The following is a 23,900-nucleotide window of genomic DNA, read 5'->3' as shown; positions in this document are numbered from 1 at the left end:
ATGAAGCACTTTCACAAACTCAAAATGCCTGTTTTTTGTCGTTTATGGTTGCTAAATGACGTTTTGACGTTCTTTAATGACGTTTTGTGTCTGCTTATCCTGACATTAATACAGAGACCAGCTTACCTTTTGTTTTTGACTTAAATATTCACATTCTACATGGCATCGTTTGCAGGGAAGAGAAACTACTGTATGTATCCAATGCATGATCACTTGATGTTTTCACTGAGGTTTTGTAGAATTACGTCCACAATGTTGATCTGTTACCTTGAAAACAATGTCACTGCTTCAGCCATCATATGGAAGGAAATCTCCAAATAAACGTGTGTTCCACAAGCTGACATTCAGCGGACAGACACAGACACTAGGGTGCATCAAAAAACACAATTCTTGAATTTTGATATGGCTGGGTGCTAAAAATGTTCCAATATATGTAGAAACAACACATGCAAAATATTTTTCCAGTACATGATGATTTAGGGGTGCCACCGCACATCTGGTTTTGTTGGATAAAGTGCTTAACAGTGCTCAATGGTCACAATGGAGATCTGAGGTCAACAATACTATAGCTCTAGAAAACTGAGATTATCTTTCTGTTTGAGGTGATCTTTCTGTGTTGGGTATGTATTATTACATAATTACTATCATATCTGTAATTTTGTCTTTGTATACTTATTTATCATAAGTCATTTAAGTCATATTTATAGGTATTTGGTGCTCATTACATCTAGCTAACGTTAGCTAGCAACAGTTTATGTTAGCTAAGCTATTAAGCTTAACATCAACAGTATTCTAGAGTGGACAATGTCATATTCAGAGTATACAGTGGGGAGAACAAGTATTTGATATACACTGGCAATTTTGCAGGTTTTCCCACTTACAAAGCATGTAGAGGTCTGTAATTTTTATCATAGGTACACTTCAACTGTGAGAGACGGAATCTAAAACAAAAATTGTGAACCTGTATAAAAGACACCCATCCACACACTCAATCAAACAGACTCCAACCTCTCCACAATGGCCAAGATCAGAGAGCTGTGTAAGGACATCAGGGATAAAATTGTAGACCTGCACAAGGCTGGGATGCTAGGCTGGGCGCAATTATTAGAAAATGGAACAAGTTCTAGGTGACGGTCAATCTCCCTCGGTCTTGGGCACCATGTAAGATCTCACCTCGTGGGGCATCAATGATCATGAGGAAGGTGAGGGATCAGCCCAGAACTACACAGCAGGACCTGGTCAATGACCTGAAGAGAGCTGGGACCACAGTCTCATAGAAAACCATTAGTAACACACTACACCTTCATGGATTAAAATCCTGCAGTGCACTCAAGGTCCCCCTGCTCAAGCCAGCGCATGTCCAGGCCCATCTGAAGTTTGCAAATGACCATCTGGATGATCCAGAGGAGGAATGGGAGAAGGTCATGTGGTCTGATGAGACAGAAATAGAGCTTTTTGGTCTAAACTCCACTCGCTGTGTTTGGAGGAAGAAGAAGGATGAGTACAACCTCAAGAAAACCATCCCAGCCGTGAAGCATGGAGGTGGAAACATCATTCTTTGGGGATGCTTTTCTGCAAAGGGGACAGGACAACTGCACCGTATTGAGGGGAGGATGGATGGGGCCATGTATCGCGAGATCTTGACCAACTACCTCCTTCCCTCAGTAAGAGCATTGAAGATGGGCCGAAACACACAGCCAGGGCAACTGAGAAGTGGCTCCGTAAGAAGCATCTCAAGGTCCTGGAGTGGCCTAGCCAGCCTCCAGACCTGAACCCAATACAAAATGTTTGGAGGGAGCTGAAAGTCTGTATTTCCCAGCGACAGCCCCGAAACCTGAAGGATCTGGAGAAGGTCTGTATGGAGGAGTGGGACAAAATTCCAGCAGTGTGTGCAAACCTGGTCAAGAACTACAGGAAACGAATGATCTCTGTAATTGCAAACAAAGGTTTCTGTACCAAAGTTCTGCTTTTCTGATGTATCAAATACTTATGTCATGCAATAAAATGCAAATTAATTACTTAAAAATCATACAATGTGATTTTCTGGATGTCTGTTTTAGATTCCGTCACTCACAGTTGAAGAGTACCTATGATAAAAATTACAGACTTCTACATGCTTTGTAAGTGGGAAAACCTGATAAATCTGCAGTGTATCAAATATTTGTTCTCCCCACTGTAGATGTCTCATGTGTATTGAGAGTAGCATTGTAATTGTTACAGTAAATTAACAGGGTAAGGCCATGTGAACATGTCCCATTGACCTCCATTCATTTTGTCTATAGGACAAATGAATGGAGAATCTTGAAAGTTGAATTCTGAGAAATGCCCAAGTTGCCCAAAGGGTTCAAACAAACAACTTTTACTTTGATAACCCTATAGAACATGTTACTGTATAAAAGTTCACTGTACTCAACATTTCCAGGTCAACCTTTTGGCAATTAGACTAAAAATTGCACATTTTTCGAAATTTCGCCAAAGTTCATGTGTTAGGTGGCACCCCTAAATCCCAATGGAATTCCTCAAAACTTTGCAAAAGTAATTTTTATGTTAATTGGAACAAAATGCAATGCCAGCCAAATTGATATTTTGAAATTGAAATTTCCCATTCAAATTTGATGCACCCTAACAGACACACTTTATAGATTTGTATTAATTTAAACAAATGACAACCAAAATCAAACCCATAAGCTTGTGAACGGTTTTGAAGCCAAGTGAGAGTCATACTCGCAAATGTAATGTTAATTATTAAACCAAACAAAATACAAAACTTTCAAAAGCACTCAGCAATGTGATTTTTCTCACGGGTGATAGTGTTTAATCAGTGATATTATTATTAGATTTGCTATCCGGCATCTTCCCTTTACCTTCTCAACCTGCTTTCCTTGGAGTTTTTACACGTAGAAAAGGAGAAAATTGTATCACACTTCTTTCCAGTTTTCTCCCTGAACGATGATGTGAGCTCCTGTGGGAATGAATGATCTACAACAGCGACATTTCTCACAATCCCGACAGAAAAACTAAACTCACTAGCAGAAAGACAGCGCGATATTAACAATCCAGACCTCAGCTTCACATTCTCTTTATCTACCGCCTCGACGGCTGGCAAGTCTTTCAATTCAGTAGAAACATCACTCCTCTTCATAACATAAGGATCACGTCCAACATGTGTTACTCCATCTCGTCCATTCCTGCCCTCAATCTGAGTCATGTGACTAAAAATGCCTAAAATCAGTTCTTCAACATTGTTTATGACTAATCCTTTCTGATAACTTTTTATTATCCTTTATTATTATATTCCTTTATCCTATTATACTTTATGACATTAGCTTCACTATTATTTAAAGAGGAGCTGTTTACCATCTCCATCTGTGTTTAGTGTGTAACGTTGCTGTTTGATCATGAAAAGCTCCAGTTCTTCTCTATATCAGTGTCAGTGTTTCTGAACGCCTGAAACGCCTCCAGTGTAGTCTCGAGTTTCCTCCAGGAACGAACACGTCACAATATTCCTCATTATAATAATTAATGCGCAGAATAAAGGGGGCGGGGCCTGGTTGAGTTAGTTAGTAGTGTGTTAAACTGGTTGTTATGGTAAGGGGCGAGACATTTCCCAAACACACTTGAAGCGCTCGACCAATCACAACGCACTGCTCCAGCCGACCAATAAGAGCACAGTGTGCTTTTCAGAAGGAGGGGCTTCATAGAGACAGGAACTAAACAGAACGTTACTGACAGACAAAGACAAAATCAAGCCAATGAAAATAAGCTTTTATCGTCTCTATCAGTGCCTGTCCTCACAGCAACTCGGACCTACCTAGAAGTTAACAGGTGAGTAACGTATGTAACCTTGAGTTAACCTTCCTTTAGACAACAGAACCTGATGGCGTGCTTTTCAGGCGTCTACAGTATCTAGTACAGTTTATTCGACTAGTTAATCATTAAAAAAGTTGACTCTCTGCCATTTACAGCACTGCAAATGCCCAATACGGGCAAATAAAGTCATAAAGTGATGGTATCTGAGCAGTTACTGAAACGTCCAGTCATTGCTGTTCTCTGGATTATAAACGACAGGCACCAAAGCTTTTATTTATACAGAAGGATGGTTGCTCATAAACATCTTGTATTTAAGGGTTCACGCAAGGTTCAACCTGACTTGACAAACCTTGCAAAACCAATAAAGGCAACAGTTTGCATTACTGTTTTTAGTTTAATTCATCTTATTCTTCACAAATATCTTCACTCTCAGAAAAAAAGGTACAAAAGCTTTCACTGGGGTGTGAAAAAGGTTCACTTTTGTTTTTTTGTGAAAGCTTTTGTACCTTTTTTTTGGTGAACATCAATCTCCTAGCTAACATTATTTCTAAATGTTCTATGAATGTCAAAACATCAATTTTTTAAATGTTTTTCTTGGTTAAGGGACCATTCCGTTTTATCATTCTTCAAACAATATTGAAACGCTACTTTTGAATGTTCTGAAACAATTAGCAACATTTAAAAATGTTAGGATACTGAACAACTAAAACATTTAAGAAAAACAAAGATGTATAAATAATGTTTTTGTACTAACCTTTAAAGAACATCATTTAAGACTCGTTTGAACAAACATTTTGATTATTGTTACTATTGTTATTATTTTTCTTTTCAACTTTGAGAGAAACTTGCAAGAACGTTGCCGGAGTCCTGAGAGCGTTCCCTGTTCCCTGTTAGCTGGGCTGTCCCTCAAATCTCACATCATTGCAACTACTACTGTACCATTTTTGAACTAAGAAACCTACTATGCAAATCATTCTCGTTATGTATTGTTAAATTCATATATTATATGCTGAGAAATGTGCACATCACAGAGAGCAAAATGCGTCTTTGACAACATCACATAAATACACAGCACTCACAGACCTCGACATTTGAAACGAATCAGGGTCATTGATCATTCAACACAATCTCATGTCAATTCACAACCATTTTTACATTTTGGTAAATTCATGATCTCATTTGTTTGTATGATCTGCTTACACTCCAGTTATGTTTTAGGGTGCTTCATGCTTATTTATTTATTTATTTTAAATTGTACATAATTCACATTGTATGAATTCATATGAAATTCACCACCTCACAAAATAGTTAAATTTTCCCGTGAGATTGGGTTGAATCATTTCTTCAATTATTTTCATATGCGTGACGTGCGTGTCATGTTTTTTAACGTTCTGCCTGGAAACAAACCCGCTGAGATGCCAAACCCCCTCGTGGAAGAAGAAAGCCATTGTGTTTATATCTGTGAAAATGAGCTCTTCTCAGGATCAACTAAACTCTGGATTTTCAAAAGTATGTGAAGTTTGTGGCATAGACTCTTTAAAATATGTCTTTTAAAAGATTTACATGCCAGTCTATTATTGTAGGGACATACATTTTACATTTCACACCCCTAAATATGATGCTGAACAAAATGAACAACTGTGATTGGTTGTGTTACATTGGTATATGAAAGATGTAATGGAGTCCAAACCTTCTGAAGTTCTGGCTCGAGACAAGTCTACTTGTACTCAGTATTTCTAGTGACTTGGACTGAACGCAGCACAGTGCATTTTAGGATTGCATGAAGAATACATTTGATGCGGCCCTTCAAACCAGCAAGCCTGACTACGTCAGACTTCCTACTTCCGCTCAATTTCATTTCTCTTCTGTAGTCAGTCTGAGATAGCAGCCTATCATTCAGTTTTCCAGCGGCCTTCGGACGGCCGGGCCAATCAACGAACAGAGGGCGGGCTGAGAGCCGTGACGTAGATGCTGATTGTACCGTGGATGCGTAGATTTACTTCACATAATCTGCAAAAGTCGTTCACAGCCATGTTCACTCCAGTATTTCGCTCGATGGTTTTGTTTTCGCATCATACATGTGTTTACAGTGGAAGTTAAATGCGGCTGAGCATGCGCATAACACACGCCTAACCAAACGTCATGTGATTGGCTAACGGGCAACCAATGATTTTAAACTTCAGACAAGCGACCCCCGCGAGAGAGAAAACACTTCTCTATTATGCCATGCCAGACTCTGTCTACGAAGCAAAGCGAAGTAGCAGAGTTTGGTATTACCAGGCTACAAACCAGCTGGAAATCTCATAAATGTGTCCTATGATTATGCTGGAACAGGCATCATGCTGTGATGCATTAAAAGGCCTACACAGGGTCACTAGTGGAACAGAGCAATTATAAGTGTCAGCCAGATGTGTGGTGGGGTCATGAGTCGCTGATGATGGTGTTATCGGGTTATATGATGCTGTTGTACACTATGAACAATTCAAACACTTTCTCTTGGAATTGGAATTGATTGTCATCCATCCATCCATCCATCCATCTTCTTCCACTTATCCGGGGCCGTGTCGCGGGGGCAGCAGTCTAAGCAGAGATGCCCAGACTTCCCTCTCCCTAGACACTTCCTCCAGCTCTTCTTCTGAAGACGTTATTATCCTTGATTGTCATTTTCAAAGGTAATAACGTCTTTGTAAAGACTTCCATTGGTTACGAATCACTTCACAATAGACGCTATAGAAAATTGGTATGTTGCTATTGCAAAAAATAAAATTAATTAATTAATAAAAAATAAAATAATAATTCAACTACTACATATTCTTATGCATTTTAATTGCAGGATTGACTTACAATGAGCAGGAGAGTCTATCACAGCACAGACTATGAACAGAGTTAGTTTTCTTGTTTGTTTTGTTATTATTATTATCATTATTATTATTTTGGATAATTCATCCAAACATGTTCTAAACCTGTGACTTTCTTTGATACCATCTTTTTTCTTGGAACACAAGGAGATGTTGTTTTGCATTTGATGGCAGTGTTCTGGGAAAGAACATGGATTACAGCAGGAGTTCATCGATATAACTGCATGGTTAAACTGTGTGAAAAACAGCTACAATTACACATATATTATTATAAATTAATCTAATTACATTTATTTTCATATTGAACATCAAAACAGTCATTTATTAATTCATTTAGTGCTCTCAAGACCAAGGAATAAGACCAAGACTGACGGCAACAACCGAGAATCCCAAGGCAGATCCAAGAATCTCGGCAGAACCACAGACGTGAGGCCGAGGAACTGGAAGGAGGAGGAAGAGGAGGACAGTGGCAGGGAAGAAGACCTGTAGTTGGGTTGAACGAAGAAGACTTGGAACTGGACTGACCCATTGGAGAAGAAGAAGACTTGGAACTGGACTGAACCAATGGAGATGAAGAAGACTTGGAGTTGGGCTGAACCAATGGAGACGAAGAAGACTTGGAGTTGGGCTGAACCAGTGGAGACGAAGAAGACTTGGAACTGGACTGAACCAGTGGAGACGAAGAAGACTTGGAGTTGGGCTGAACCAATGGAGATGAAGAAGACTTGGAGTTGGGCTGAACCAATGGAGATGAAGAAGACTTTGAGTTGGGCTGAACCAGTGGAGACGAAGAAGACTTGGAACTGGACTGAACCAGTGGAGATGAAGAAGACTTGGAGTTGGGCTGAACCAATGGAGATGAAGAAGACTTGGAGTTGGGCTGAACCAGTGGAGACGAAGAAGACTTGGAGTTGGGCTGAACCAGTGGAGATGAAGAAGACTTTGAGTTGGGCTGAACCAATGGAGATGAAGAAGACTTGGAACTGGACTGAACCAGTGGAGATGAAGAAGACTTGGAGTTGGGCTGAACCAATGGAGATGAAGAAGACTTGGAGTTGGGCTGAACCAATGGAGATGAAGAAGACTTTGAGATGGGCTGAACCAATGGAGATGAAGAAGACTTGGAGTTGGGCTGAACCAGTGGAGATGAAGAAGACTTTGAGTTGGGCTGAACCAATGGAGATGAAGAAGACTTGGAACTGGACTGAACCAGTGGAGATGAAGAAGACTTGGAGTTGGGCTGAACCAGTGGAGACGAAGAAGACTTGGAGTTGGGCTGAACCAATGGAGATGAAGTAGACTTAGAGTTGGGCTGAACCAATGGAGATGAAGAAGACTTCGAGTTGGGCTGAACCAATGGAGATGAAGTAGACTTGGAGTTGGGCTGAACCAATGGAGATGAAGTAGACTTGTAGTTGGGCTGAACCAGTGGAGACGAAGAAGACTTGGAGTTGGGCTGAACCAGTGGAGATGAAGAAGACATGGAGTTGGGCTGAACCAATGGAGATGAAGAAGACTTGGAGTTGGGCTGAACCAATGGAGATGAAGAAGACTTGGAGTTGGGCTGAACCAATGGAGATGAAGTAGACTTGGAGTTGGGCTGAACCAATGGAGATGAAGAAGACTTGGAGTTTGGCTGAACCAGTGGAGACGAAGAAGACTTGGAGTTGGGCTGAACCAGTGGAGACGAAGAAGACTTGGAGTTGGGCTGAACCAATGGAGATGAAGAAGACTTGGAACTGGACTACACCAGTGGAGTTGAAGAAGACTTGGAGTTGGGCTGAACCAATGGAGACGAAGAAGACTTGGAGTTGGGCTGAACCAGTGGAGATGAAGAAGACTTGGAGTTGGGCTGAACCAGTGGAGACGTAGAAGACTTTGAGTTGGGCTGAACCAATGGAGATGAAGAAGACATGGAGTTGGGCTGAACCAATGGAGACGAAGAAGACTTGGAGTTGGGCTGAACCAATAGAGACGAAGAAGACTTGGAGTTGGGCTGAACCAATGGAGACGAAGAAGACTTGGAGTTGGGCTGAACCAATGGAGACGAAGAAGACTTGGAGTTTGGCTGAACCAATAGAGACGAAGAAGACTTGGAGTTGGGCTGAACCAATGGAGACGAAGAAGACTTGGAGTTGGGCTGAACCAATAGAGACGAAGAAGACTTGGAGTTTGGCTGAACCAATGGAGACGAAGAAGACTTGGAGTTGGGCTGAACCAATGGAGACGAAGAAGACTTGGAGTTTGGCTGAACCAATGGAGACGAAGAAGACTTGGAGTTGGGCTGAACCAATGGAGACGAAGAAGACTTGGAGTTTGGCTGAACCAATGGAGACGAAGAAGACTTGGAGTTGGGCTGAACCAGTGGAGACGAAGAAGACTTGGAGTTGGGCTGAACCAAAGGAGAAGAAGAAGACTTCGAGTTGGGCTGAACCAGTGGAGACCAAGAAGACTTGGAGTTGGGCTGAACCAGTGGAGACGAAGAAGACTTCGAGTTGGGCTGAACCAATGGAGATGAAGAAGACATGGAGTTGGGCTGAACCAGTGGAGACGAAGAAGACTTGGAGTTGGGCTGAACCAGTGGAGACGAAGAAGACTTGGAGTTGGGCTGAACCAATGGAGATGAAGAAGACTTGGAACTGGACTGAACCAGTGGAGATGAAGAAGACATGGAGTTGGGCTGAACCAATGGAGACGAAGAAGACTTGGAGTTGGGCTGAACCAATGGAGACGAAGAAGACTTGGAGTTTGGCTGAACCAATGGAGACGAAGAAGACTTGGAGTTGGGCTGAACCAGTGGAGACGAAGAAGACTTGGAGTTGGGCTGAACCAATGGAGATGAAGAAGACTTGGAACTGGACTGAACCAGTGGAGATGAAGAAGACTTGGAGTTGGGGTGAACCAGTGGAGACGAAGAAGACTTCGAATTGGGCTGAACCAATGGAGACGAAGAAGACTTGGAGTTGGGCTGAACCAATGGAGACGAAGAAGACTTGGAACTGGACTGAACCACTGGCAAGGAAGGCAACTTGGAAGTGGCTGAACCAGTGATGAAGACGACTTGGGACTAGATAGAATCAGTGGAGTCAAACTGGAGTCTCACAGCTTATCAATGGATAGTATACCCAGCTCACTGAATGCCCCTCAGCGACGAAAGTGTAGCACTGAACTTCACTAAAATGCCCTCTGTGACGGCTCACGATGGGCTCGGGCTCTGAGACGAACGTGGATTCTGGCAATCGCTCTGGCTCGATCTTAATGGTGGGATCGGTGGCGTATGCTTCGTGGTGGGCATGGCTGAAGCTGGCTGGGCTCTCGGTCCAGAAGGCTGGCGCTGTCCTCACTATGGAGAAAAGAGTCACACTGAACCAGCACACACTCCACAAGAGATGCAAAACGAGCGATCCTGGAAAAGAAACTTTCTTTGTATGGTCCTCAGGGAATGATCCCGCTGTTCAAGGAGGAGCTGGCAAACAGCAGGGAATATTCACTTTTCTTCTTTGTTTTACTCTCTTTCGGTTTGCTGTTCTGTCATGGGGGGTGTAGTTTAGATCCAAAGAATGCTGTGTGATGCAGAATGAAAACACTCTGCACATTAGCATAGACGACACCGAACAAAGATCAAGAAACAGGAGCATAACTCAATCAGAAACCATGATAACAAACTCTGAACGAAAACTCAGGCAAATGGTGACAGAAAAAAAACAAACAAATAACAGAATATGACCATGGAACTAAACAGAAGGATACAGAAACTAAACTTCACATGATCATGACAGTATGATTGATAATAATTTAAATAAATAAAAATAATATATTTGCATATTTTAAATGCACAACAGATGCATTATATACTTTTATACAAATATTTTTGCTGCTTTTTCAAAAGATATGATGCGATACAATTCTTTAACTTTTGTCACAAATAAATTTCATTATGAAGTTAACGTAATCATTTCATGTAGGAACCACATGAATAATTTCTGTTGATACTGTAATTCCCACACATATTTGAATAATAATATTTATACAACAGTTTGGGTCCTTGAATCTGATTGGTTCGAGTGTTGTGATTGAATAAACATCAGTACAGGAATAAACATCATCACACTTAAAACACTGCTCGGACAAATCAGATCCAAGCACTCAAACCGTGTATACATATTTTATTTATTCAAATATGTGATGTCATTCAACCTCGATTCTTGTCAGAGTCACTCAGATTAAAGGAACAAGTGATTAAAACATTACCAGACTTTTTATGTATAGTGGAATTACAGTTTAACAACATAAAGAGACCAGTATGTTCAGTGAAGATCAGGAGACAAAGTTGAAGTTCTGTCGATTGATAGAGAGTTTACTGAAGACGAAGTTGGAGGATCCAGCCTCGAGCTAAATTAGCATACAGAAACACTTCTTATAGTCAAATGGAGAATCAGTTGACGATATTTCTGGAGGTTCTGATAGATTATCAATACAGATTAGCAACATCCAAACAGGGTCTTCTGTTCTTTATGCAAATTAGGCTATTTAAATACATTATCTTTGACACACTTTGCAGTATATCCAGAAGGACTCTTCACATCTTTTCATCCTCCCAAACAATGATTTCCAATTTATTATATAATTACCAATGTGTGTTAAGAAAGTCACCTGGGTCCACTTTGATTTCATGTTGACTTTATATTGTGATGTACTCTCATTTAGTTGTGAATAAGCATGACAGTTCATCATTAAGGTTCTTGAAGGCTATATGCTCTTACACACAAACAAATTAGAGTCTGATTTGGTTCATTGACGGGTAATAGGGTCCTATACACAAGAGGTAATAAGGGTGTCCAGTCTCCGGCTCTTGAATGAAAGGTTGTACAATCAAGGCACAAGTATGCTTGACAGATGAGACATCCAGTTCAAGAGACACATCCAGTTCATTAGCCCTGATGATCCTGCTGAAACACAAGCTCGAGAGGCAAGTTAATGTCCAGTTGGAGCTGGAAATACTGAGAAGTCTCCTCATCATCTGCTTTTTCATTCAAGAAATTAAAAATTTTAGTGAGCTTCTTACAAATTTTAGTGAGAAATGGTCTTTTTTAAAGGACTAAATACTGTAACAGACATGTTTAGTTCTGTCTTGTCTAGTGTGTTCTAGTAGTCCCCGATTAGTGTCGCACCTGTTCCCTGTTCCATTGATTGTGTTATCATTACATCTAGTGATCATTGCTGTTTTGTTCCTTGTGTTTATTACGTGTTATTTAATCGTCTTTCTAAGTATCGCATCATTTTTTTGGATTATGGCTGTGCATGACATTTATTTACATAATGTAAAATTGTTATACAGTGATTATATATGATATTATTTGCCATTATAAATGTGAATTAGATGTGCGTTTTTATGAAAATAATGCTGAAATAATGTATTATTCACTGGTGAATAGTTTATTTATCATTTAATCACCCTCATGTTCCAAACCTGTGTGTGTGTGTGTGTGTGTGTGTGTGTGTGTGTGTGTGTGTGTGTGTGTGTGTGTGTGTGTGTGTGTGTGTGTGTATATATATATATATATCATTCTGTGTTACATTTGAGTTTACATATAAGATTAAGTCAGTTTCTTTATTATTGATGATTGTGACAGGATGAAATGTAAACTCATTGAAATATGAGTCCTTGTTATATTACAAATAAAAGGTCATATTTAAGTCATTGAAAATAATATATTTCTCTCTCTCTCTCTCTCTCTCTCTCTCTCTCTCTCTCTCTCTCTCTCTCTCTCTACACTCAAAAAAATGCTGGGTTGTTTCTGTAAACAAATTGTTGGGTTGATTGTGCTGGGTCAAAAAGTTGGGCTGTTTGGGGTACTGTAAACACATAATTGGGTTGATCATGCTGGGTCAAATGAGTTGTAAGGGGGTCATTCACAAATAAACCGCTGGTTGGGTTATTTTGACCCAGCAACTGGTTACTTTTTTCATTCTTTGCGGAACTTTCTGGATTCTTCACTTCTGACTCGAGGAGCACGCCACTCGGAGCAGGCAGCTGTTTTATGGTAAGTTAATATGAATGTTTACCTATATTTTTTAATAAGTTGTGGTGGTAGCAGCAAGCTAATTTCACTGTTCAACATACAGTCTTTGATATGGAAGTGTGAGGGGTAACTATTTATTTCTGTGAAACATTAAATAGCCACAGCTAGCCGGTTAGAATTTTTTTGACAAAATGCCACGTTAAATCCTTAGTTGAAATTAAACCAGCTATATCAGCAGCCTTTTTGAAATATGCAGTTTAAATTCTAAATTCATCATGTAATTATCGTAGGCCTATTCATTGTGGACGTTGCGTATTTAAAAGTGAGATAAGCTTTTGTATGAAATCCATACGCGCACTTTCCTCACAGGGCTCGCACGTAAAATCAGCGGCAAATGAGTCTCTTATGTAGGTTAGCTAGTGAGTTGTGAGTGAAAAGTCTGCTGGCGTAGTTTTAGAAATACTCGTCAGAAGAAGTGACTGAGGTAAGTTCCAGCACAATCTGCGTGTGTCTTCTGTACTGTCTCGAACCATCGTTTCTGCCAAAAAAGGCTTTCAAGAGCTTGATATAGCCTAGTTTTTATTATGTAGGATATGACTTGCAATCTTTATAAACAGCGACTGAGGAAAGGAGAAATAAATGGACAGGCGTCAGTTTTGAGAAGAAAAGTAAACCCGTTTAGTTGAACGAATGATCGTCAATATTTAAAACTTAAAAAATGCAAACTTACGATAGCCTACCCGAAGTATTTTATTGTGTGTAACATCTAAACGAGGCGATCATCAGCGCCAGTTAGGAGATTAACGAGCAGCTTTGTGGGTTTGTGAGTTTTAACGTTAAAGACACTATCAACATTACAGTAATATTTTACTTTTAATAAAGTAGTCTAATGTTTTATTTGAATGCCTTAATGTTGATAATATTTGTCCAAATTACTCTTTTATTACTATTACTATAATTCAGTTTGCAAATACTGAATACACATTTTGTTTGTTTTTCACATTTGGTCATTTAATGTTTGCAATATTTTAATTGCATATTCAATAATAAATTGATACTTCCACAAAAAAAAATTAACTTGCATGTCAGTTTTATTGCAACACTCTAAGTGATTGTCTGGGAAGCAGACTCACTCTGTCAGTTTAAAACGCATATCTTTTACCTGGCATTCATATAGAACATTATACATTTCTATTATTCAAATCAGTTAAATGATTATTAGGCTGCATAGGTCAGCCGGAACCGGGGACACTTTCCTATAACACCTGATGTACTCATTATTTAATAAGAAGAATGGCATCTATGCTAATTTTTGTCTTTCTGTTCATTCTAAAGTTTACTGAAGTCAGCCGGATCCAGGCCGTATCCAGATCAGAAGGTGGACCTGCGCCTGGACCCATCCATGACGCATCCCTGAAGTGCCAGCCTCATTAGCCCTGTGAAGGCCTCATCGACACGACTGATCCTCAACAAACTCGTCTCCATACCGGTGTGATGACTCCGACTTCCAACCAGATGGAACTGGATAAATATTCTGAATTTTCTTATTCAATCTGACCTCTGACCTGTAATGCTGCCTGAATCATAATCATACACTGTTCGCTCGATGGCCAGGGGAGAACTGAGCGACTGAGCCTGGTTTCTCCCAAGGTTTTTTTCTCCATTCTGTCTCCTGATGGAGTTTTGGTTCCTTGCCACTGTTGCCTTGGCTTTTGGCTTGCTTAGTTGGGGACATTTAATATTCAACAATATTATTGATTTGCCTTAAGGTGGACAATGACGCAATTTTTCATCTAGAAACAAACTTTGTTGTATTATTTTCGTGTTACAGTATTACTGTGAAGCTGCTTTGATACAATATGTATTGTAAAAAGTGCTATATAATTAAAGATGACTCTACTTGACTTGTGAGGACCAACATGGTTGAATATTTACAAAATGGGATGACTGGTGAATTGCAGCACATTCTGTGCCTCAGGGATGAAATGAGGGGGACATGTCAGACCTTTGACATTGATTAACATTTGTATTCAGTAACGAAAAGTATTAAAGAAATGTATAAAATTAAAAAAAAATTAAATAAGATTGAAATCACATATACTGTGGCCTCTCTGGTTTATTGTATTACAGAGATAATAATTATTTTACATTCGTAATATAACAAATATTTGTTACTAATTTTATTAAGGCAATGAGACAAGAAATAACCCAGCACATGAGTAAGACTTAACCCAGCAAGAGGGTTAATTTCACCCACTGGTTGAGTCAAATGAATGACCCAGAAATATGGGTTAAATGGTAAAACCCAGCACTTGGGTCAAACCAACCCAGCGCGTGTTCTGTCCAATAGTGACCCAGCGGTGTGGTTAAGGTTGGGTTATTTTTTAACCCAGCAGTTTTTAGAGTGTATTATGGGGACACAATGTTCCCACCAAAATGATAATACCCGAAATCCTTGTCCTTTTTTGGGACATTTCCATGAGGAAAACTGCTAATAAATCATACATAGTGATTTTTTTTTTTTTTTATGCAGCAAGTTTTGTGTGATGGTGTTAGTGTAAGGGGATAGAATATACAGTTTGTACAGTATAAGAACCATTACGTCTATGGAGAGTCCCCACAAAGATAGTGAACCAGACACACACACAGTGACTCAGTGTGTGTGTGTGTGTGTGTGTGTGTGTGTGTGTGTGTGTGTGTGTGTGTGTGTGTGTGTGTGTGTGTGTGTGTGTGTGTGTGTGTGTGTGTCTCACCGGTCCATCTATGAGACATTCATTAGACTCCTCAGAGCAGTAAGGCGTCAGTCAGAGTCCAGTTCACCAAATCTTTGGAGATAAACCCCATTCCTGCCGAGATTTCACTGCAAGTCGGAAGGGTAAGTTTCCTAATTACCTAATTTACATTTAGAGCTAACTGAATGTGTAAAAGTGACTAGGCTGTTTGCTCTCGTGAATAGTGTACGCACAGCGCGCGCTTTGATGGGATTACTGGACTTCACGCGCACAGATTCACGCATTCCACAGGTGTCGGACTGAAGTCGTTTTCCTCACTGAATCCTCATCCGATGAGAAAGAAATAACGGTCTGTCAGTAAAAGGAGAGAGAGAAACATTTTACGCACAACTATTTAGTAAACGCGTGTAAGTTTTACGCCTCGTAAAGTGTTTCATTAGCGCGGCTTCCCTTTACATTACGCGTCGAGGAATCATTATAAGTGTGTTTGGATGATCTTCAGAAATCGAGTGCAACGCTGTAAATCTTTAAGCTCTCAAGTTTACAGAAAAGCGTAAATATTTGGTGTATGCGTGTGTTCTTGGCCATGCATTGTGTGTTTATGTCTAAATCAGACTAAAGTGCTTGATTTTTGTGTTGCTATAGGCTACTGTGAGATGGGAAGATATAATAATTTTTATTGATGGTGATAAATCAGTTCTTCCTAATGTCAGTTCTTCATGACCTGTTTTGTATCATGATGTGTTCAGGTTTAAAAAAGGCTTTTCCTCATGCATCAACAGAACATTATTGTATGAATGTTAAATAGGTAATTTAGCATAAGAGTTTTTAATTTTCAAAACATAAAATTCAGATTAAAGTGAACATTAAAGGTACAGTTCAGCCAAAAATGAAACAAAATCATGACTTTCTTTATTTTGTGAAACACAAATGCTGCTCTGTTATGTAAAACAGCAGTAAACTGTGATCACATGGCGATCAAGCTAAAAAAAGCAGCATTAATGGCGTCCAAAATTACATTTGTGCTATATTTCAGTTTTTCTGAAGCCATGGTATGTGGATCAGACAGTAGATAATTGATAATTTATTCAGCCATTGCTATCAAACTCATTCACACTTATTCAGAGCAGCTTTCTCCTTGTGGACGAAAGAAAATTATAGAGTTTGGGAATTACAGGGAAAACATTTATGCATAAGAAAGGCATCTAAATCACATTATGCACTGGTTTCTCTCATCAAAATTTGCCACTGATACATGAAAGTAAAGATGGAAAGTGTTATATGTGTGCAAACATGCACTTTATGTTCTCAGTTCTGAAATATGAATTTGTTAAGAATAGCCCTGACTACAAAAACAATAACCTAACACATTTATTGGGTAGACGGCCGAAACTCCCAGAGAGACAGAACGCAGATCTAACCTGAGACGAGAGGCGAGAGAAGACACAGGGAAGGGTTTGATAAGATCTAGGGCATGTGAAGCATGGATCGAAACCATCTCTCTTAGCAACAAGACACTGTTTGACTCGCATATTTCTGAACATTCGTGGTCTCAGCTGCTGCTTAATGAACCTGCTTGCCTCTGCTGTCGTGAGCTCATGACATTTCAGATATGTGGATTGTATGACTCACTGACACCATCAAAAAGTTGGATGTCTCCATTCATTGTACACCTTAAAATGGATAATCTGTAATTATTAGATGAAAAAGCCATTTTAGCTTTTCGATTTGTATAAAATCATTACCATTCCTCTCAGTGTAGTCACACATTAATAAGTGCACAGTATACTCTTAAAAATAAAGGTGCTTTATTGGCATTGATGGTTCCATGAAGAACCTTTAACATCCGTTGAATCTTTCCATTCCACAAGACTTTTTAAAATGCATTCTGAAACTTACTTTGATACAGTGTTCCATTTTCTTCTTGGTTTGGCAACATTTCAAAGCATACCAAACTGTGTTTATGCAAATCACGTGTGAGTAAAACTTTCCTCTTAAGGAACGTTTACACGACAACGATATGCTTAAAACGGAGAAGGTTTTCCTTTGAGTTTTCTGCGTACAGACGACACCATTGTCAAACGATCCCCATTCACATGGATCCACGAAAATGTCTAAAAATGCTGTATTCTGCAGACAGGCCAGTAGATGGCGATGAAACACTATAGACTGAACACGTAATACGCATGAGCATGACGTCATCGTCTTCAGAGACTTGTGTCAGAGCCCGTCTACGGAGAGCCTGGCCACTCCCTGTTAAGTCCTATTGTACCGAATGTTGGTTGTAGTTCCACCAGAGCTCCACTGGGGGCGATCGCCCATGAGTGCAAAATGAATGGGAGTCTATGGGGCTAGACGGATAAATGTGTCTCTTTCAGAAAAGAAAGTGCAGAGCTGAAAGCACCAGAGTGACTGAAGGATTGCCGTAAAGCAGTATCTCTGGTCGTACGATGTGGGTGACGTCATTGACATTTTAAAAGACTTTTTAAAGCAAATAAGTGACTCTAAAAAATCTAACACCCAGCAATGTGTAATTTCTTTGCATCTCCTTTCGAATACAACATTCAAAATACTTTACAAAAAATGATATCCTGAGAAAAGTGGATTTTGAGGGGTATAGCGCCATAGACCTCCATTCATCCTGCACTCGTCCTGTGAGCGCCCTCATGTGGAGCCAGAGTGGAACTGCACTCGTCCTGTGAGCGCCCTCATATGGAGCCAGAGTGGAACTGCACTCGTCCTATGAGCGCCCTCATGTGGAGCCAGAGTGGAACTGCACTCGTCCTGTGAGCGCCCTCATATGGAGCCAGAGTGGAACTGCACTCGTCCTGTGAGCGCCCTCATGTGGAGCCAGAGTGGAACTGCACTCGTCCTGTGAGCGCCCTCATATGGAGCCAGAGTGGAACTGCACTCGTCCTATGAGCGCCCTCATGTGGAGCCAGAGTGGAACTGCACTCGTCCTGTGAGCGCCCTCATATGGAGCCAGAGTGGAACTGCACTCGTCCTGTGAGCGCCCTCATGTGGAGCCAGAGTGGAACTGCACTCGTCCTGTGAGCGCCCTCATATGGAGCCAGAGTGGAACTGCACTCGTCCTGTGAGCGCCCTCATATGGAGCCAGAGTGGAACTGCACTCGTCCTGTGAGCGCCCTCATATGGAGCCAGAGTGGAACTGCACTCGTCCTGTGAGCGCCCTCATATGGAGCCAGAGTGGAACTGCACTCGTCCTGTGAGCGCCCTCATGTGGAGCCAGAGTGGAACTGCACTCGTCCTGTGAGCGCCCTCATATGGAGCCAGAGTGGAACTGCACTCGTCCTGTGAGCGCCCTCATATGGAGCCAGAGTGGAACTGCACTCGTCCTGTGAGCGCCCTCATATGGAGCCAGAGTGGAACTGCACTCGTCCTGTGAGCGCCCTCATATGGAGCCAGAGTGGAACTGCACTCGTCCTGTGAGCGCCCTCATATGGAGCCAGAGTGGAACTGCACTCGTCCTGTGAGCGCCCTCATGTGGAGCCAGAGTGGAACTGCACTCGTCCTGTGAGCGCCCTCATATGGAGCCAGAGTGGAACTGCACTCGTCCTATGAGCGCCCTCATGTGGAGCCAGAGTGGAACTGCACTCGTCCTGTGAGCGCCCTCATGTGGAGCCAGAGTGGAACTGCAGTTCAGAAGCCGGAAGTTTACTGAGAGTGGAACTTCTCCCCTTATTAGACATTCTCTGTTCTCTTACGTTTTTTGTTGTTTACACGGAGACCATTTTCAAAAACTTGCACTTTGAAACCCGTTTTCAAAGTTTGCGTTTTCATGCATCCAAAACGCTGTTGTCGTGTAAATGAACAGCCAAAACACATAAAAAGTTTTACGTTTTTAGTTGAAAGCGGTGTCGTATAAACAGTCCCTAATTGGTCGGAGTTTCTTCTGCGTCAAGTTCGCTCTGCGACCGCGAGCATGTTGTGACTTTATCTGTTGCTGTCGTCTCACATGCGAACACATTTCCCGTTATGAATTATGATGGTCCGTTGGGTCGGATTGCTTTCTCACCTCAAACGAAACGCCCTTGAGTTTGTTTTCGATCAGGCCTTGTCCAGGCGATCTCGGAGTGATTGTTTTGGTGCAGATCTGAGTGTGATTGCCGTGTTCATATATGCCTTAAAGGAATAGCAGAAGAAAGAAATTCACACAGGTTTGAAACAAGTCGAGGGTGAGAAAATGATGACCGAATTTTCATTTTTAAGTGAACTATTCCTTTAAGGGAGAAAACGCACCAGGATCTGAAACTCCCTTAAGAAAAACATAGTTCAAGGAACCCAGACAGCAACATTGTGTCGGCACAGATCCGGCCCACATCTGGTACGTGTGGATGTGGGCCGGATCTGGGCCGACATACTCTGGGCCTGTTTACACCTGATCATTTCATGCGTTTTTACTGATGGGATAGCTATTCAATTTGTTAAAACGGTTCTGTTTACACTTGCCCTCATAAAAGTGTCTCTTCAAAACGGATATAAATCCGATCTTCAATTCCCGCGCTATATGCAGATTTAACAGACTTCACGTCAGCGAAAGCAAGAGATATGAGCCGCATTTTATTGATCATCAGCTAATTTCAGGATCAAATACCGCAAAAGGAGAGAGCGCGTCAACAGCCCTGTAAGATCATTTAGTCTCACTACGTTTAATGAAGATGATTGTGTTTTGAGCGTCTGCGACTTACTCTGTTTTATTTGTGGTCTGCGTATTGGCTGAAGAGATTAATCTGCGGTGATGTGTGTTGCGGTAGCGCCGTAATATCTGGCTATATCATGTCATAGAGCCTATAAAACGCTCTCACACGTTTATTTTCTAACATTTTGGAAGGAGTAAAATTTACATATGTGGTTTCAACAACCAGATGCATTTATACTACTGTAGTTTCGTCAGACCAACTCCTGATGTGGAGTGAGCGATCGAATTTAAATCTGTCTCGAATGCGTTTCGGAGGGCGTTTACACCTGTTTTTTTCACGATCGGATAGCTATCCGTTCTGAGTAAACACATGAAGTGACCAGGTGTAAACAGGCCCTATGTTGCTGTCAGGGGAAAGTTCTTTGAGGAACCAAAAATGTGAAATCGCTGTGAAAACCCCTTTATTATTAAGAGTGTGCGCACAATAATTCAATGAACTACTTTGATTCTTTCTCTTTGGTTTTGTTTTCCAGAAACTCCCATTTGGATATGAATTTTAAAACCCAAAGGGACTATGTGCTTTCTCACAACTTTGACGTCATGTGACACGTCGGACTGCCCAATGGAGCCCACTACGATACTCGCCGCCACGAACAGCCAAGTCAAGCGGATCCTTCACGAACCCCCCGAGCCCAACGTCACGACTCTCACGAACACGTCTGTCCCGTTCCACCATCACATGAACAATGCGGTGCTGGGGATCCTCCTCGGGACACTGTCCCTCCTGACGGTCATCATGAACCTGCTGGTCCTGTTCGCCGTGAGAAAGGAACGGACTTTACACACGGTTGGGAATCTCTACATCGTCAGCCTGTCGATAGCAGACCTTATAGTCGGGGCCACAGTCATGCCTTTGAATCTGGTGTACCTTCTGGAGGACGAGTGGAAGCTTGGTCACGTTATTTGCCAGTTCTGGTTAGTCATGGATTATGTTGCGAGCACGGCGTCCATTTTCAGTTTGTTCATCCTCTGCTTGGACAGGTACCGATCCGTACGACACCCATTACAGTATCTGAAGTACCGGACACGAGGGAGAGCAACACTGTTGATTTGCAGTGCGTGGCTTCTCTCAATGACTTGGATCGTTCCTATCCTCGGCTGGCGGATGTTTGCCCGGGTCGATCGGAAACCTGAACTGGAGAACCAGTGCGACACGGACTTTCGCTTAGTGACGTGGTTTAAAGTTCTGACCGCCATTCTTAACTTCTACATCCCTTCGTTTCTAATGCTTCTGTTCTACTCGCAGATTTTCATCGCGGTCCGGGATCATTACAGGGAGTGGGAGAACTTTGCCGGTCCCATGGTGAAAACCGAAGCGGATGACACTCTGGCGAACGGACTTCAGTTAAAGTTAACCAAAGCCTCGGAGAGAGAGAATCAGGCGTATTCTCAAAACGAGGGTCTTCTGGATCAATACAGTCTTGAACAGCCGAGAAACAATAATGACGACAACCCTGATTCCTTGTCTGAGACGAAGAGGAAGAGTTGCTACAAGAAGAAACCGATGTTCAGACTTTCGAAACGCATTAGAAAGAGCGAATTTCAAGAGCCTGAAAGTTCATTTCAGATCGATAATGATGGGGAAACGATCGCCGAATGCCCGCCATCTTTATCTCTCGCCTTTCTGCAGCCGGAGAACAGCACCGAAACCTTCATGAATGTGAATGACTGCAATGTGCTAGTGCCAAACTCCGTGGGGAACATCAGTGAGGGTGAGCAGACGGTGGACACTCACAGTTATACTCATAACACGCCTCCATCCCCACCGTCACCGTGGGCCGAGAACAGCCCGCCGCTAAACGCCAACGATTCGCTTCCCGCGAAACAAACATGGCAGAAGTTCTGCGAACAGTCCAAGCAGAGCATCCATAGCATGCGGATCCGCAAGGAGCGTAAAGCCGCCCGGCAACTGGGCTTCATCATCGGTGTGTTCATGGTGTGTTGGATCCCGTACTTCATCACGTTCATGGTCATGGCCTTGTGCGAGACCTGTGTGCATCACGACCTTCATATGTTCACCATTTGGCTTGGGTACATCAACTCCACTCTCAATCCCTTCATATACCCACTGTGCAATGAAAACTTCAAAAGGGTGTTCAAAAAGATTTTTTATATTGATAGATAAGGAGATCTGATCCATTTGTGACATGTTTGTACATCGGTTGTTCTGCCATGCTTGTGATCTTGTCAGTACAGAGCAATTTCATTGGTAACACTTTACAGTAGGGTTCATTACTTAATATACGAACTAACCATGAGCAATACTTTTGTTACTGTATTTGTTAATGTTAGTTAATACAAATACAGCTGTTCATTGTTTGTTCATGTTAGTTCACGGTGCATTAACTAATGTTTACAAGATTTTAATAAAGTATTAGTAAATGTTGAAAATAACATAAAGATTAATGAATGCTGTGTAAGTGCAGTTCATTAACTAATGTACTGTAGTTCACTAATGATCATTATTGTAAAGTGTTACCATTTTGTTATTTATTGCTGAGTGTCAGCTTGACACGTCTGCAATCTGCATCAGATTACATTTAAAACGTTTTCAATACAGTGTTTTAAAACTGGTTGTATTGAAGCACCATGTTGCTCATTAAAACAACCATCTCTATATCAGTGTCAGTGTTTCTGAACGCCTGAAACGCCTCCAGTGTAGTCTTGAGTTTCTTCCTCATTTGCATAATTCATGCGCAAAATAAAGGGGCGGGGCCTGGGTGAGTTAGTTAGTAGTGTGTTAAACTGGTGGTTATGGTAAGGGGCGGGACATTTCACAAACACACTCGAAGTGCTCGGCCAAATCACAACACACTGCTCCAGCCGACCAATCAGAGCACAGTGTGCTTTTCAGAAGGAGGGGCTTCATAGAGACAGGAAGTAAACAGAGCGTTACTGACAGACTGGGAAGAGAGGAGCCGCAACAATGCAGAATATGAGGAGAATAATCAACATTCAAGCAGGAAAACCTGTTCTAGTAGAGCCGGAAACAACATTAAGACTTCATGAAAGGACATATTAGGACACCTTTAATGTAGAATATTGTCTGGAAATGCCCTGACATTAATTATGTTTCAGTAGCATGTGCAGTGCATACATATTTAACAGGGAGTTTAATTAAATCTAGTTTGGTCAGGCACTAATGCACACTATCCTCATAGAGCTGGGAAATACATACAGGTGGAATTCCATAATGAAGTGTGTTGGGAATGGCGTGCGACCTAAAGGATGGTCTATGTTATGTATATATCCACAAATTTCCTGTATTCATGGAACTCCTGGTTGATTTACAGTGCAATGCATTTCAACTCATCTTTGTTTTAATAAAAAAAAGTACTTAAATGATGGACAGAGTGATGATTTAAACAGAACTGCAACATCTAATGTAACTCATTATTTGATTAAACTGCAAAATGTGAAGACATTAAACCTTTTTATACCTTTTTTTAGACATGTATGCCTCTGGTTGATGAACAATGTAAGACGGTCATGTGAAACTGCCTCTATATCACATACAAATGGACTAAAAGGCTTCAAGTTATGGGAAAGCAATTATCCTATACATGCAAGTAATAATTGCAATGCTTAGTCTCTTTCATATTTCATTTTTTTCTAACAGTTCGCATTGCCAGCCCTCAATAGGGCCTGTCACTTTCTGTTAAACCTCATGATTGGTTGAACAAAACTGCCGGTCTTTCCATAAAAATCTTTTCTTTAAAGTAGAATGTCTTTTATTTCCAATATTGCGGATCTTTAT

At 41.2% G+C, this 23,900-nt stretch overlaps 1 protein-coding gene across 1 annotated transcript; it reads left to right on the top strand.

The window, feature by feature from the left end:
• Positions 1-20,657: 20,657 nt before the first annotated feature.
• Positions 20,658-22,268, top strand: hrh1 (histamine receptor H1; the record flags this gene model as incomplete). The annotated part of the gene is made up of 1 exon (XM_081357637.1): positions 20,658-22,268. The coding sequence occupies one exon, from the start codon at positions 20,658-20,660 to the stop codon at positions 22,266-22,268; it is 1,611 nt and encodes a 536-aa protein (XP_081213763.1).
• Between the last annotated feature and the right edge of the window lie 1,632 nt (positions 22,269-23,900).

Source organism: Scardinius erythrophthalmus (genome assembly GCF_964197995.2).
Source record: "Scardinius erythrophthalmus genome assembly, chromosome: 25".
NCBI lineage: Eukaryota > Metazoa > Chordata > Actinopteri > Cypriniformes > Leuciscidae > Scardinius > Scardinius erythrophthalmus.
Note: the sequence above shows the minus strand (reverse complement) of the source record. Positions and strands in the feature narration are given on the sequence as shown.